The sequence below is a fragment of the Staurois parvus genome, unplaced genomic scaffold (genome assembly GCF_062004578.1).
Source record: "Staurois parvus isolate SC_StPar_1 unplaced genomic scaffold, SC_StPar_1.0 ptg000503l, whole genome shotgun sequence".
Classification (NCBI taxonomy): domain Eukaryota; kingdom Metazoa; phylum Chordata; class Amphibia; order Anura; family Ranidae; genus Staurois; species Staurois parvus.
In genome coordinates, this window is record NW_028318299.1 from 1,516,823 (window position 1) to 1,534,186 (window position 17,364).

Here is a 17,364-nt window from a genome sequence, read left to right on the forward strand (position 1 = left end):
TGTATATATATATATGGCTGGCTTTCTGATGAAAGTGGTTTTAGTGGCTCATTAGCTACTGGATCGCCTTGCCCTGTTTCTCTGGCTTACCATTTCAACCTGCGCACCCGAGAAACAATCTGACAGTGTGGTTGGCTGGTCACAGAAGCGAAGACAGACCAGGTAGTCTCTATGGCCTTGGAGGACCGAAACAACGTCATGATGTCATGACTTCACTACTGGTCCTGGGCTGATGTAAATAATGTTTTGGTTTTTTTTTAAAGCAAAAAACCTTTTCTTTAATCTTTTGCTTTTAAAGGTAAAGGAGAGATTTGGGATCTTTTTGACCTGTCAAACTTATTTCTATTAAAAGTGATGTTTACATTCCTTGTAATAGGCAGAAAAGTGATAAAAAAAAGGAACAGTGTAAAAATAAAAATTTAAATAAATAAAAAAAAAATTTAAAGTGCCCCCCCATCCCTCCGTGCTCGCGTGCAGAAGTGAATGCATAGGTAAGTCACATGCGCATATGCAAACGGTGTTCGCAGCACACATGTGAGGTATCGCCGCGAACGTCAGAGCGAGAGCAATCATTCTAGCATTAGACCTCCTCTGTAACTCTAAACAGGTAACCTGTAAAACTTTTTAAAGCGTTGCCTATGGAGATTTTTAAGTACTGTAGTTTGCCTCCATTCCACCATTTTAAAGCGTGACATGTTAGGTATCTATTTTCTTGTTGTAACATCCTATTTCATATTTTAAAAAAAAAATTGGGGTACATATTGTGTTTCTTTTTTTTTAATTCATTAAAATGTATTTTTTCAAATTGTGTTTGAAAAACTGCTGCGCAATCACCATGTGACATAAAAAATTACACCGATCACCATTTCATTCTGTAGGGTCTTTGCTAAAAGAATAAAATATATAAGTAATTTTCTAGCAAAAAGTACTAATTTCAGCTTGTAAATAAAAAGTGTCAGAAGATGCCGGGTCTTCAAGTCGTATGAGCAGCACTGGATGTAGCCTACATCCAACGTTTGCTCTATTTGCAGAAAATGAACGTACTGTACAAGCACTTACATTGGCTGAATGTATCCTATCACTCTTTTTGCATAATGGATGTTTCAATCCTGAGTGTAGAGACTTTTCTGCCTCATGCACACAGGGCATTTTTGCAGCCACTTTTAGGTGCATCAGGCATTTTTTTTTTTTACTGCTTACAAACTGCCCTCCATGTTATCCTGTGTGTCCATGCACACATAGACTTGTAGAAGCTTTTAGTAGCAGTAGCATTTACCAGCAGGAAGCAAACCCCAAGGCCAGCGTGTCCAGGAGTAGCAGCATTTTGGCAGAAAAAACGCTTGATGCAGCTAGACGTGTCTAAATGCTGGTCGCGTTTAGCGTTAATTCATTTCAGTGGCCAGAATAAATGATCATTTTGGCCAATAAAATGAATTACCGCCCAAGTACTTGACACTTTTTGACAAGTACTTGATAATTTTACAAGCGTCAGGCGGTTTTTCTGCTGCCAGAGGACGGCTTCTAGGAGAGTTTTTCTAACGTCCTGCGTGCGTGAGACCTTAAAGGAGATCGGTAAAGAAAGAAACTTACCAAGCTGGGCGAACACTTCTGCCACCTCCACTCCATACACTCTCAGCACTGGTCTGCTGTCCACTATGGAGATGGTCGGGGTCAGCTCATATGCTCTCCTCTCTACAGTGCCTGCACTGCATCTCTCTGTTGCTTCAGCATACATGACAAATTCTCCGCCATCCAGTGCACATTTACATGAGTTGACCAGGGCTGACTTCCCAGACCCGACATAACCCACCAGCTGCAGGACAACGCGCTGATACCCCTGATTACCATGGGGGAAAGTATCCAGGCTGAAGCTGCGGATATAATTTCTCATCTCTTCCAGGGACCTCTGAGGATCTGCCATGTTTTCTGGAGAGTTCTAATACAGAAATCAGGAGATCAGAAATGAAACTGCGCAGAAGAATGTGCAGTGACCTACTTCAAGCAACCCACACCCTGGAATCTAACAGGAACAGAAGAATGTGACTATGTGTTCTTTAACCTCCCTGTCAGTCTGATTATGTCAGGATTTCTGTGCTCAAAGTGGTACATTAATTTCAATGGAAATTAGTTTTTTTATTGTAGGCCTGTAATTCTTAGGAATAACTCACTGAAATCTGTCCGGACAAGAGTCTAGTAAACATCCCGGGGATGATAAAATTTGTAACACGAAATCATTAATTATAATATAATAAATAATCATAAAAAATAATATAATAATAATAAAAAATTTAAGTCAATAATATAATCAAACCAAAAACACTGAAATGTGAAATAGAGCGCCAAGTTCTCACATCGCTGAGCAAAGTCGCAGAATCGTTTTCAGTGTCTGATGAGGAATTTCCCCCACGAATCATTATCACTCAATTCTGCAAGTGGTTCTGATTTACTATCGCTGTTCTCTAGCCGGTCTAAAACCGCGTCTGACCTAAAGGGGCGCTTTTTGGACGCCATGGACGTTTCTCAGTTTCCAGACAGAAAGAACAGTAAAAATGCAGGCAGGGAGCCGGACAAAGCACTCGGGACAAAATGTATGTGAAATGGTTTGATACAGGAATGTTATACTATGTGATTTTACTGTATTTAGTGAATGTAAAACTTTGACATTTTTGAATTTCCCGCCGTTTCATCCCCCGTACGTCCCGATGTCGCAGGGACCGGAACCCACAAGACAGATGCCAGCATCGGTCGGAGGAGATGGCCGGGGACACTGCAGGGGGGACATCGCGGGAGCGCAGGACAAGGTAAGTGATACAGGGATCCCGGAGCAACGCTGCAGTGTATTCCCGAGTGTAGCTCAGCATTACCGCTTGTGGTGCTGAAACTTTACCCCGAGCTACACTCAGGAACACCACCAGGGGGGTAAAGGCCACTGTGCACTTCCATCCAGACCATTTTTTTATTTATTTCAGGTACTTATATAGAGCCATCAATGTACGCAGTACATATATATTGTACATTCACATCAGTCCCTAACCCTCAAGGGGGGTACAATCTAAGGTCCCTAACTCACATTCATACATACACATATTAGGGACAATTTAGACAGGACACAATTCACCTACCAGCATGTCTTTGAAGTGTGGGAGGAAACCGGAGACCTGGAGGAAACCCACACAGGCACAGGGAGAACATGCAAACTCCAGGCAGTCTGTGACGTGGTTGGGATGTGAGCCAACAACCCTAGTGCTGTCAGGCAGAAGTGGTAATCATTTAGCCACTGTGCCGCCCCATTTATTGTACTGTAAACCGAAACGGCTTCATTAACATACACATGTAGGGACAATCTGCTTCGTTCACACCTGCAGCAGGTGGTTGAGGCCAAGGTTTTACCACCCTCCAACCATCAATCTGAACCTGGGCATGCAACCACTTAGGGCTGTACACAGGCCGTATCTGTGATGCTGCACTCTTAGAGGGCACTACACATGTGAATGAGCCCTTACAGAGTTCTCTGTCATGGGTGGAGAGTGCAAAATCTGCTGCAGCGGTGCATGGCAGCCAATCAGCTTCTAACTTCAGTTTGTGCAATTAAGCTTTGACACAAAAGCCTGGAAGCTGATTGGTTTCTATGCAGAGATGCACCACATTTTGCACTCTCCAGTTTTAGTAAATCCAAGAAGAGGAGGGCGCTTGAGCACTCTTGTAGTTCATTGACTCTTCCTGCCATTCAGGAACTGCCTGCCCATACAGGAGGTACAGGCAGACAGGTTACTTAGTGTCTGCAGGATCCTGGCATTGCACCTGTGATCTGATGATTGCGGGTGCAAGGCCCTACAGACTGCAGAATAAAAATAATCAATGCACATTTTTTTTTACCTACAAAAAGATACGTATTTATTATTTTTACAAAAGGCAAGCTTATACCTTATTTGGAGAGAATCCCCTTGAAGTTTAGGGATCGAGCCTGGCTTGCTTTCCATGGAAGGCTCTATGTGAGAGGAAACCTGAAGCACCGCCCTGTGGATGATCGGGATTGTCCTAGAGCGCAGTGTGTTGGTAAAGTGGAGTCTATGGACCACTTTTTGCTTCAGTGTCCCATTAACATAGAGATGTATAAAAGGGTGGGGAGGGTTCTAGGCATCTCCTTCCTTTATCTCATGAGTTATGCGAAGTAGGTGTACCGGGCATTCCTGACTCGATGGAATTTTGATTTGGACACACTTTCTAGTTCAGTTGTCTGTTGCTTCATGTAGAATGCACAGTGACAGATTACCCATGTGGCAGAATTATCTCCCTGTTGAGGTGGTGGTGCACCATATTCTGGGTGAGGTTGGGAAGATTCAAAGCTCTGAGAGGGCAGGGAACCTCACGCAGTCTGGATGAGGGCGAGGAGGAATATCAGACCTACCTGTGGTGAACTGTCCATCTCTTAGTGAGGGGCTCTTTTTCTGTTCTTTTCACTCCCTTACTCCCCCCCCCCCAGTAATGATATCTTTATTTATGAGATTTTTCTTTTGCTATAACGTTATCTTTTGTATGAGAGCAGAATCTGCTATATTGTGTTTAATATTTATTTATGTATATTCTTATGATCTTATGTTTATTGCTTGCAAGAAATTTAGTAAAGAAAAATTAGGAAAAATGTTCTTGGTTGTTAGTGAGAAGAATGTTCTTTACATTGGTGGTCAGTGGGAAGAATGTCCCTTACATTGGTGGTCATTGGGAAGAATGTCCCTTACATTGGTGGTCATTGGGAAGATTGTCCCTTACATTGGTGGTCAGTGGGAAGAATGTCCCTTACATTGGTGGTCATTGGGAAGAATGTCCCTTACATTGGTGGTCATTGGGAAGATTGTCCCTTACATTGGGGGTCAGTGGGAAGAATGTCCCTTACATTGGGGGTCAGTGGGAAGAATGTCCCTTACATTGGTGATCAGTGGGAAGAATGCCCTTATATTGGGGGTCAGTGGGAAGAATGTCCCTTATATTGGTGACCAGTGGGAAGAATGTCCCTTACATTGGTGGCCAGTGGGAAGAATGTCCCTTACATTGGTGGCCAGTGGGAAGAATGTCCCTTATATTGGGGGTCAGTGGGAAGAATGTCCCTTACATTGGGGGTCAGTGGGAAGAATGTCCCTTACATTGGGGGTCAGTGGGAAGAATGTCCCTTACATTGGGGGTCAGTGGGAAGAATGTCCCTTACATTGGGGGTCAGTGGGAAGAACGTCCCTTACATTGGGGGTCAGTGGGAAGAACGTCCCTTACATTGGGGATCAGTGGGAAGAATGTCCCTTACATTGGGGGTCAGTGGGAAGAACGTCCCTTACATTGGGGGTCAGTGGGAAGAACGTCCCTTACATTGGGGATCAGTGGGAAGAACGTCCCTTACATTGGTGGTCAGTGGGAAGAATGTCTCTTACAGTGGTGGTCAGTGGGAAGAATGTCTCTTACAGTGGTGGTCAGTGGGAAGAATGTCTCTTACAGTGGTGGTCAGTGGGAAGAATGTCCCTTACATTGGGGGACAGTGGGAGAAGGAGGAGGACACACTGAAGGAGCTCTCCCTGAGAACCAGCATTTTCAAGCCTGGGCCTTGCCTGCTAGCTTGGCCCAGGAACCATGCCTGATCCAGGGGGAGGCCCTGGGAGGGATTCCCCTGATGAGACCGGGCCTAGTGAAGAGGAGGAGGTGGAGGACCTGACTGTGGGTCCCGGCCCTGGTGAGGATGTCAATGTCTTCAGACAGAAGATTATTGATAGATTTGTGACTATTGGAAGAGCTGAGGAGAAACTCAATGTTTTGAAATCTGAACACAAAACCTTCAGAGCCAAATACTGCCAGGCCTGGAGCAAGAACAGATTGGGCATGAAGCCAGCGCTCCAGCACATGGAGGACAAAGTAAAGAAACAATCTTTATTATTAGAAAAGTTGAAAGCAAGAAGTGGTGCATTTAAAGAAAAATTTGAACATGAGAGGAGATTTGCCAGCCAGACATCAGCGAGCTCTGTGGATCAGCAGCCTCAGGTAATGGATGACCCGGCTCCATCTACATCAGCGTCTCTCCCCCCATGTCAGGCTGAGGAGTTGTCAGTAGCAACCAGCCAGGGGGTTGAGGGTGAGTATGGAACCCTGAAGTTCATTCAGCACATGGAGTCTCCCCTGAGAGCAAACAAGTTTGCCTTCACTGATGACCCTGCAGAAGTCCCTGAAGATGGACAGAGGAGGTACAGAGCAGCAAAGCCAAGACTGGTGGAGAGATCCCAGTATACCAAGATGGCTGCTCCCAGCATGTCTGCCCCACCTGCTGTGGTCAGTACTGTGGATGAGGAGCTCTGCAAGCAGCCTGCTGTGGAGGAATCCTCATCCAACCTGGAGGAAAAATTCCTGGCAGAGAGGTCTCCAGACCATCAGGGGAATGTGGATGAACCTGCAGCAAGCACCCCACAGATGGAAATTGCTGTTCCTGCTGAGACCAGTAGTCCCTCTACATGCAAGATGGCTGCCACCTGCAGAGAGACTGTTTCACCTGAGCCCCCAGGTGCTCCAGAGCTGATTGATGCTGGTGGGGGAGGGGAGCAGCACACTGCACCATGTGGAGAGCAAACAGCACACATGGATGTCTCACTTGTTGCTGTGTCTGAGAATCCAATCCAGTCCTGGGCTGAGTCTCCTTTCTTGGAAGAAGAGATGACTGCTGGAGCTTCTATGGTTGCAGCAGTGAGTGCGGACATTGCTGTGAAGTCTATGACTGTTGAGACTGCTAAAGCAATGGATGTGTTGGTGGTGGGTGGAGGTGAAGGGGTTAACATTGCTCATAAGACTAAAAATGACATTTCTCCCCCTGCTGAGCAGAGAGAGGATACACCATCCAATCCCGGATCTGTGCAATCGGTATCTGCCAGAGTTGCACCAGATGCTCCCAGACACACAAATGTTTCTGCTGCTGGGAGGATTGGGGGGAACTATGCCTCTGTTTTGGGGAGTCGCACCAAGGGGGGTGGGGGTAGTGTTGGGAATACTAATGGTCACAATTTTGGGAGGTTTGGTGGTGGGATGGTTGGTGGGGTCAGGAGAAGGAATGTGGTACAGTTGAAGTGGGAGGGGGAAGGGAACCCACCAGTAAGGGGGAGGGTGGCGGAGTTGATTCTAGAGATGGGGTTTAAAGCCTGTGATGTGTTTGCGTTGCGTTGGAGGATGAGGCAGCTGATGCTAGGGAGGAAACTGTAGTTGCCCCTCCTGTGTCTGTTGTGTCAGATTGTGTTTCCCCCAGTAATGTCACCCCTGAGTCTGTCCCTCCTGTCCCTAACCCTACAGTACGTAGATCCTCCAGACTGGCGGAAGCTGCTGGGGGGGCGGGTTTAGCGGATCTTCCCTCTCGGCCTACTCCACCTCCGGTACCTGTCCCCCATCAGCGCAAACGTGGTCAGGAGGTTGTGGGGGTGCCAGATGGGGGTGGAGCCGATGAGGCTCAGGGAGGGGTATCCATGTCCCATGTCTCACCTCCTGCTGGGGGAGATTCGGCTGATGAAGGGTGGGAGAGGGTGAAGGAGAAGAGGAAGAAGAGGAGGATGAGAAGAGCTGTCCTCTCTTCCTCAGAATCAGATCCAGGAGGGGTCCCTCTTGGCAATACTTTTTCAGTTTTGTCAGGTGATGAGATGGTATCTGATATATCCATTTCTCTATCATCTATGGATGAGGGGGAGTCACGTACTCTGAAGAGATCTGTTTCGGGTGACGAGAGTGTGGTAGAGGTTAAGAAACGACTACCCCAATCATCCTGATGGCAGTTCCCACTCTGTTAAAGGTGGCGACCATTAATGTCGCCAGCATTAAATCTGCAAGAGCTCGTGATACAGCCTTATTTTTGCTCAGCGAGTTTGATGCTGAGATTTTATTTTTGCAAGAGACCTGGCTCAATACATTGGCCGATGTCTATCTAGCAAAAAGGGAGTGGAGATGTGGTCCCTCCTTTTGGTCTCTTGCGGCTGAACCTTGCAGCGGAGTTGCGGTCCTTTTTAAAACCGATATGGTAACGTGCCGGCGGGTAATTGAGGTAGAAATGGGGAGATGCATGGTCTTAGACGTCTCTGTTAGGGGGCAGGACCTGCGCCTGATCAATATCTATGGACCCCAGTCAAAATGGGGCAGGAAATGCCTCCTCACAAAGATCAAGCCCTTCCTTTTTACGTCCCAGCAGGTTGTCTTTGGAGGTGACTTTAACACCATAATTAGGCCTGAAGACAGGAGAGGCTCCATAGACAGGCTGGGTTATGATAGCGTTTTTCTCAGAGATTTGGTTAGACAGGCAGGCCTGGTAGATGTGCACATTAAGCACTGCCCTGGCAGCACAGGGTTCACATTTCAGAGAGGGAATAGTCAGAGCAGGATAGACAGGTTTTTTTTAAAGGAGAACTCTGCTTTCTCGGCTCCTGAGTTGAAGGCGGTGGAGTTCTCTGACCACTGTATGCTGTCTGTGACTCTGAATGCTTCGGACACTCCACCCAGGGGAAGGGGTGTCTGGAAACTGAATTCGGCTCTCCTGGAAGATGTAGAGGTAAGACAATCCTTTGAGGATTTTTTTCAGGCACAGGTTTCTATTCTGGACTTTTGCAGCAGTAAGTCAGAGTGGTGGGAGCTTGTGAAACAAAGGGCGATTGGACTTTTCAAGGCCATAAGTAAGAAGAAGCAGCTTGGTATGTATATTGCCTACCAGCATTTGCGGAGGAAGCTTGATCGTCTTGTCTCGTATGGAGGAGATCCGGGGGAGATCTCTGAAGTGAAGCTTCTTCTTAGGAAGTGTCAATACGACCAGCATGCCTCCTTGGTTCTGGAGAGGGATTATGGGAAATATCACTCACCTGAACCTTACCAGAACTGTAAGCAAGGCATAGCAGTTAAGACGGTCATTGGCCTGAAAGACAGTACGGGTTCCCTGATAAAGTCCAGATCAGGGATCTTGGAGATCTTTGGGTCATATTATGCAGACCTCCTGGGAAGAAAGGACCTTAGCCGGGACAGGATGGAAAGCTTTCTGGATTCTACTCCAGGATTGGCAAATGGTGCATTGCTTTTGATGAATTTGACAGAACCAATTTCAGCGGATGAGGTAGTTCATGCTATAGACAAGCTGGCTACCAAAAAATCGCCTGGGCCAGATGGATTGACAGCTGAATTTTACAAGTGTTTTAAGTCCATTCTGGCTCCCTTTTTAGCGGAGGTTTTTAACAGCTGTCTAGAAGAGGGTTCGCTCCCTCCCTCCATGAGGCAATCCGCTGTGATTCTTCTGTCAAAAGGTAAAGACCCCTCAATGATTGAGAACTGGCGCCCCATCAGTCTTCTCAATGTTGATAGAAAGATCTTGGCAAAGATTATTTTTTGGCGCTTGTCGTCAGTAGCAGGCGATTTGTTGTCCAGCCATCAGCACTGTTCGGTCCAAGGTAGAAGTACCTTTTCAGCAGTTTTGGCTATCCGGGAGGCTTTGGAACGATGCAGGACTGCTGGATGGAGAAAGTACTTGCTGGCATTGGATCAGGCAAAAGCTTTTGATCGAGTGAATCATGAATATCTGTGGTTGCTGCTTGGTAGATACGGCCTGCAGGGGAGGTTTATAGATTGGCTGAAGACATTATATAAAGGGGCTGAGAGCTTCCCGCTTGTTAATGGTTGGGTTGGGCGGCCTTTTGAGGTCGGCTCTGGTGTGCGCCAGGGATGTCCTTTGAGCCCCCTGCTATATGCTTTCGCAATCGACCCCTTTGTAAGAAGGCTAGAGGGCGCATCGTTGTGCGGGGTGCCTCTGGGCATTGCTGGTGTGCCGCCTTTGAAGGTCGTTGCCTATGCCGATGATGTGTCTGTTATTATCTCTGGGACTGAGGAGGCGTGGGAGGTGGTCTCTGTGATAGAGCAGTACACGGAGGCTTCTGGCTCTAAAGTCAACCATGAAAAGAGTGAAGTTTTCTGGATAGGTGAGGAGGGTGAAAGCTTCGAACTTCCGGATGCCTTCCCAGAGCCCCAGCAGGAAATTAAAATTTTGGGCATCAAATTTGGTCCTGGTGACTATGGTCATCGAAACTGGGAAAGCAGGTTGGTAGTTGCCAATGCCAAAGTAGCAAGCTGGAAGAGATGGAGGCTTTCCTTGAGAGAGAGGGTTGACTTGATCAAAACTTACCTGATCCCGATCTTTTTATATGTCAGCTTCGTCTGTATCTTGCCGGTATCTCTCTATGCAAGGGTCTACAGCTGTTTTTTCCAACTGTTATGGGGAAACAGGCTGAACCTGATCAAACGCAATGTAACTTACCTGTCCAGGCGGGAGGGTGGCCTAGGAATGGTCAACCCGATAGTTTTCTTTTCTTTGCTCTTTTTAAAGTACAATCTTGGTAATATGTTAGCAGAGACCCCGCCGGGGTGGGTGGGTATTTTTCAGTCTTGGTTTAGGCCTTTTCTGCATTGCTGGGAAGATGGCGGCCCAGTGAAAAGTCTGAGAGTCCGACATGGCAAGCTCCCGGCTTATGTTGCCCCGTGTCTGAAAATACTTCGGCAGTGGCAGGTGACAGTGGAGGATATCAGGTCCCTTCCCAGGAAACTTCTGGGGGAGAGGATTTTGGCTTCTGCTTTCAGTGTGTCACTGGCCTTAAAGGATTGCCCAGGCTCCGTAATGAGGGAGGGATTGCGTTTAATTAACTTGGAGAGAATCCCTTTGAAGTTTAGGGATCAAGCCTGGCTCGCTTTCCATGGAAGGCTCTATGTGAGAGGGAACCTGAAGCACCGCCCTGTGGATGATCGAGATTGTCCTAGAGCAGAGTGTGTTGGTAAGGTGGAGTCTATGGACCACTTTCTGCTTCTGTGTCCCTTTAACATAGAGGTGTATAAAAGGGTGGGGAGGGTTCTGGGCATCCCCTTTCTCTATCGCATGAGTTATGCAGAGTGGGTGTACGGGGCATTCCCAGCTCACTGGGACTTTGATTTGGATACACTTTTTCTAGTTAGTATAGTTGTCCGTTACTTCACATGGAACGCACGGTGTCAGATTACCATCCGGAAGAAAGTCCTCCCTGTAGAGGTGGTGGTGCACGATATTCTGGGTGAGGTTGGGAAGATTCGGGGTCTTGAGAAGGGCAGGGAGCCTCGGGCGGTCTGGATAAGGGCGTGGAGGAATATCAGACCTGCTTTTGGTGAACTGTCCATCTCTGGGTGAGGGGTTCTATCCTTATACTGTTCTTTTCACTCCCGTAGTTTTTGTTGATTAAGATCTTTTTTGAAGAAGGGCTGCATGCATAAGGGGGGCGGGGTGGTTTCTTGACCTCACAGGTTTGATGTCTGGTGTAGTGATGTGAGTGGTAGTACGATTTATTTCCCCAATTATGTCATGTTCATTTCTGAGACGTTTGCTTTTGTCTGATAGCAGATTTTGCTATGTTTATTTTCGTTTTGCTGTAAATATATAATTTTTTTATATTCTGTATAATATTTTGTTTATTGATTGCGAGACTTTTAATAAAGAAAAATTGGGAAGAATGTCCCTTACATTGGTGGTCAGTGGGAAGAATGCCCCTTACATTGGTGGTCAGTGGGAAAAATGCCCTTACATTGGGGGTCAGTGGGAAGAAAGTCCCTTACATTGGTGGTCAGTGGGAAGAATGTCCCTTACATTGGTGGTCAGTGGGAAGAATGCCCCTTACATTGGTGATCAGTGGGAAGAATGTCCCTTACATTGGTGGCCAGTGGGAAGAATGTCCCTTACATTGGGGGTCAGTGGGAAGAATGTTCCTTACATTGGGGGTCAGTGGGAAGAATGTCCCTTACATTGGTGGTCAGTGGGAAGAATGTCCCTTACATTGGGGGTCAGTGGGAAGAATGTCCCTTACATTGGTGGTCAGTGGGAAGAATGTCCCTTACCTTGGTGGTCAGTATGTCCCTTACATTGGTGGTCAGTGGGAAGAATGTCCCTTACATTGGTGGTCAGTGGGAAGAATGTCCCTTACCTAGGTGGTCAGTGGGAAGAATGTCCCTTACATTGGGGGTCAGTGGGAAGAATGTCCCTTACATTGGTGGTCAGTGGGAAGAATGTCCCTTACATTCGGGGTCAGTGGGAAGAATGTCCCTTACGTTGGTGGTCAGTGGAAAGAATGCGCCTTACATTGGTGGTCAGTGTCAAGAATGTCTCTTACATTGGTGGTCAGTGGGAAGAATGTCCCTTACATTGGGGGTCAGTGGGAAGAATGCTCCTTACATTGGTTGTCAGTGGGAAGAATGTCCCTTACATTGGGGGTCAGTGGGAAGAATGTCCCTTACATTGGTGATCAGTGGGAAGAATGTCCCTTACATTGGTGGTCAGTGGGAAGAATGCTCCTTACATTGGTGATCAGTGGGAAGAATGTCCCTTACATTGGTGATCAGTGGGAAGAATGTCCCTTACATTGGGGATCAGTGGGAAGAATGTCCCTTACATTGGGGGTCAGTGGGAGGAATGTCCCTTACATTGGGGGTCAGTGAGAAGAATGTCTCTTACAGTGGTGGTCAGTGGGAAGAATGTCTCTTACATTGGGGGTCAGTGGGAAGAATGTCTCTTACAGTGGTGGTCAGTGGGAAGAATGTCCCTTACAGTGGTGGTCAGTGGGAAGAATGTCCCTTACATTGGTGGTCAGTGGGAAGAATGACTCTTACATTGGGGGTCAGTGGGAAGAATGTCTCTTACATTGGTGGTCAGTGGGAAGAATGACTCTTACATTGGGGGTCAGTGGGAAGAATGTCCCTTACATTGGTGATCAGTGGGAAGAATGTCCCTTACATTGGTGGTCAGTGGGAAGAATGTCCCTTACACTGATGGTCAGTGGGAAGAATGTCCCTTACACTGATGGTTAGTTGGAAGAATGTCTCTTACATTGGTGATCAGTGGGAAGAATGTCTCTTACATTGGGGGTCAGTGGGAAGAATGTCTCTTACATTGGGGGTCAGTGGGAAGAATGCTCCTCACATGAGTAGCTGAACCATCCATACAATGTTGGTCGGTGAGAAGAGATCCCCTCTTACATACAGCTGAAACGATCATTGGTTCAGATGTTACTTATATGAAAGGCAAACAATTCCCTTTGCAGTACACAAGACACTCACAATCTCTGACAGCTTTCAATCACATTTCATTTAATGGCTGTATGTGATAAATGGATACACAAAACTGTTACATATTTATATTCTGTATATGCATGAAAATGATTATATTTTTTTCCCACAATTGGAAAATGTAAAAATATTTCTGAAAAGTGTGCAGCTTCATTGATAACTTGTAAAAGCATAAAGACAAATAAAAGGTTACATGTGAATAGAAAGCTAACTGTTGACCAGGACAGGGCCTCCAGCGTGTGGAAAGCCTAGACCAGGAGTGTGCAGCACATAGACTTGAATTCAGCCCTAATTCCATCAATTATTCCTCTGAATCCATGGCCAGCTTCCATTGGGTAGAAGCATCTAAAATGTTGAAGTCATTGTCTGTGTGTATAGTTTGTGATTTATTATGTACACGGATGCCACCATTATATGGGCAGATCATGCCACCAATGGTTGTCCTGCATTGATAGACTTTTGTGATGTCTATCTACAACTGCTTGGCAAGGAAGGCAAATGATTGATAAAGGGCCGTTAGAATCAGAAAACTACATACCACCACATGTAATATCAGCACGTAAAACATGGAACAGCAAACATGTTACATGCAAACGTTACATTAAAGTCGGGTTCTGACACATTCAACAAAGACAGGAACCTTCTGCTCAGTAAAAACTCTATAGAAGGAAAACCTGTAGTGGAATCTCAGAACGGTTTCCAATTTGTGAATTATTTTTGATGATCTGAACAGTTTTCTTTGAATGGGGATTACTGAGGGGTTCCATTTCATCAGACCTAATATGAGGAAGCACCGGACCCAAGGATGGGCAAAAAAAAGGCAGTCCTCTGTCAACCAGGATATCCGTGAGGGTCCCTGGAGAAAAAAAGAGCAGTATGTAAAGGATGAGGGCACCAGAAGTGGCCCCCGAAATGCGTTGGCTTTATCCTCGTGTTGTCAAGATAAACATTCATTGAACTCTTTATATAGTGGCACTTTCATCCTTTACTGTACTGTAGAAGGGCCCATTCACATGGGAAAGCTTTGCTCTCTAGCTCTCTTGTCACCTCCTCCCACGCTTGCCTCCAGGACTTCTCCAGAACCTCTCCCATCCTCTGGAACTCCCTACCCCAGTATGTCCGGTCTGCTTCCACCCTGTCTGCCTCTAGCTGGACTTTGAAAACTCACTTATTCAGGGAAGCCTACCCCACCTCCACCTAAGAACTGCACTGAATCACCTCCACCAGATCATCCCCCGCAGCTACTGCCTTTTGTATCCCCTCCCCCTTCCTTTAGATTGTAAGCTCCATGAGCTGGGACCTCCTATTCCTTCTGTATTGGACTGTATTGGAATTGTACGGTTCCCCTTTATATTGTAAAGTGCTGCGTAAACTGGAGCTCTACAAATCCTGTATGATAATAATAATAATGGGGTCCTGTGCAGGTCCATGTTGTTGGTGGAGAAAAGGTCTCGTGGTGGAGTGGAGTTCTGGAGGCTGTAAAGAAGGGTCTAGGATCCCTAAAATTTCTAGAAGGCGTGTATTTCACCAGAATCTGGTGAGTGCGGTATATGTTGGTTGGAGCACTTGTTCATGGTGGAAGCACAATTTTGTTTTATACTGCTAGTGGACCTGAGGAAATAGAGTTACCCACCACCTATGGATACAATGTAGAGAATGCATACATCAACCATGGGTTCCTCCATCTAGGAGGATCAGAATGGACAGTGTAGGATTCCACTGTCATAGCAGAGTTTAAAGCGCTAGTAACGTCCGCTTTGTGATTTTTACCTATAGGGAAACTTATAATAAGACTTACCTGTAGGCAGGGGCAGACTGACAACTCATGGGGCCCCCGGGCAATAGGGGATCATGGGGCCCCTGTGTCCTTGCCCAAACTCAAAAAAGCCTATTAAAAAGGTACCAGGGGCATCTCATGGGGCCCCCTACTGACCCCGGGCCCTCCAAATGGTCAGTCCGCCCCTGCCTGTAGGTAAAATGAATATTTCCTAAACATGAACTGTTTAGGAAATATTCGCTCTTCTTGGCAGCTGGCACATGCGCTCTGAAGGAATGGCATACCCATCCCGTTCCTTCAGAGCGATGTGCCGTGGCCCGTTACTTCCACACGCGTGTGCTGCTCGGCCAGTCAGATGGACGGAGCTCACGAAACCTGGAAGGAAGACCGGGTGAAGATGGAAGCCCCGGCAGTGGTGACAGCGCACCGTTGGAGGGCTTTGTTCTAACATAACTGATACCATTGCCTTGAAGAGGATTTTTTTTTTTTTGTTTTTAAGCTGCGGTTTTCTACTGCTTTAACGCCTTTGGGGTCTGTTTTTTCCTGCCATTAACACTGCCTCATCCACCTTCTTCTCAACCTCCACATCATGCATAAACTTTAGGAGAAACTTCTTCCTCTCCAGTCGCTTTCTCCTCATATCATGTTGGTGGGACATATAATAGGCGACATTTTGCAGAGTGCTGTAGAGAAATGTCAGTATGTCAATGTCCTTCTGCTGGGTCCTCTGCTTATCTTCTGTGGTATAATTCTCCATCGATATGACTTGCTCGGCTCCCATCGCTCTGAACATCTCCACTTCAGAAGTAGCCTGACTTGCTTTGCAAGTGATGACTACAATAGGAGTAAAGCCTAAGACACACAAAGAAGCAGATAGATGTTACAAATGTACATAGTCACGTTTAAAAAACACATCCTTCAAGTTCAACCAAAATTCTAAAAAACAGCTGCTCAGAACTAGTGCCAGGATTAGGTGCCAGGATTAGGTGCCAGGATTAGGTCCTAGGCCTGGTGGTGCTTGCACATGCTCCACCTACTTTTGCCAGGTCAGTGCTGGGTGCAGAAATGACAATTGCTGTCCAGCTGCACTAGAGTTACCGCTCTGGGGGAAGAAACAAAGGGAGGAAGGAAGGAAAGAAGGAAAGTAAGATGTCCACAGAGCCTCCCTTACATTAGAGTACTTACTGGGAGGCAGGATAGAGCAGGGAGGGGTGGAATAGATGGATGGACTGGCAGGCTGCACCGTTCCTCTTCTGGTCTTCAAAATTCCCGCCCACACATCTCCTTCTCTGAAGCACAAGACTACTGGGAAGTGTGGGAAGGGCAGACACAGGAGGAGGGGTGGGAGGAAAAGCAGAATCATCTCTCTCTCCTCTCCCATGGAAGGGGAGGGGGGAACTGTCAGTGCTGGCTCTGGGCTCTCAGCTCAGAGCCCTGCCACCACTGGGGATGGAGGGGGTGGCAAAGAGAATGGGGGAGAGGGGGCAGCAGAAGAAAGCTCTTCATGTTCCTCCTGCAGCCATTGAATGTTCACCTCTCCTCCTCTCCCTCCCGCAGGCATTCAGCAGCTGCAAAGAGAACATGAAGAAATGGATTTCTCTCTATGCAGCTGCCCTGCTGCTCCTCCTATCCAGGCATACGGGGGGCCCACACAGGCCCCTGCAGCATGGGGCCAGGTCACAACTGTGACCCCTGCGACCCCTGCAGCTTCAATCCTGATGCGCACAGTGAAACAGTCAAGATTTCATTAACATTATAATAACCAAAATTTGCTCTTCACTCTGGAAGCTAACGTAGTGCAGAACTTTTCCAAAATGCTAATTTTATTCTGTGATTTTCCACTCTTATAAAAGTACTATAATTGTGTTTTATAGAAAATATGGTGAAGGTAACCCTGTTGCAATATACTTCCTTTCCTCAGCACTGTCCACCCAGACTCCCCACTCTACATTTCAGCATTGATCCTCTTCCAGGTTGCAGAATACTCAGCACTGTCCAACTGACTTTCTTTGAGCCCAGTCCATTATGGACCTGACATAGTCCAGGCTCACAATACTCCTGGACTGGGTGGTGTTTGTATCATTACGGGATGTGAGCACAGAGCTGTCCAAGAATAAAGACCACCCAACCTCGCCATCCGAGGAGAAGAAAGACTCAAGACACCACTTGCCTGGACATAGACTGCAGGAGTTATGCAGATATCATGTTTTCAAGTGTGTGGGGGAGTAAAGCCTCGTACACACGATGGGAATATCGGATGAATGATTGTTGTTTTTTAATTTTTTTTGCATGCTAGTCTCTCTATTGAAAATTAAATAAAATTTTATGAAAATTCTCGTACAACAAAACACAACTTTGGAAGTGATGTAATGTATTTGTACTGTATTTTCAAATAATTACTGTACTGATTAAATGAAAATACCAGATCATACGAGAAAAATGTTTGTGTTTGTCCCTTCGGATAATTCAGA

The 17,364-nt window shown here is 46.5% G+C and overlaps 1 protein-coding gene across 3 annotated transcripts in view; it reads right to left on the minus strand.

Moving 5' to 3' along the window:
• LOC149451981 (uncharacterized) overlaps window positions 1–17,364 on the minus strand; it is a 145,344-nt gene that overhangs the window by 25,083 nt on the left and 102,897 nt on the right. For 2 of the 3 annotated variants that reach the window (XM_089689935.1, XM_089689936.1), the window contains exon 4: window positions 13,117–15,745. The exons of the other annotated variant lie outside the window; for it this stretch is intronic. In XM_089689935.1, coding sequence (XP_089546061.1) covers window positions 15,411–15,745 — 335 coding nt within the window. In that variant the 3' untranslated portion in view covers window positions 13,117–15,410. Of the gene's footprint in view, window positions 1–13,116; window positions 15,746–17,364 lie in introns of those variants that run through there. 3 annotated transcript variants of the gene reach the window in all.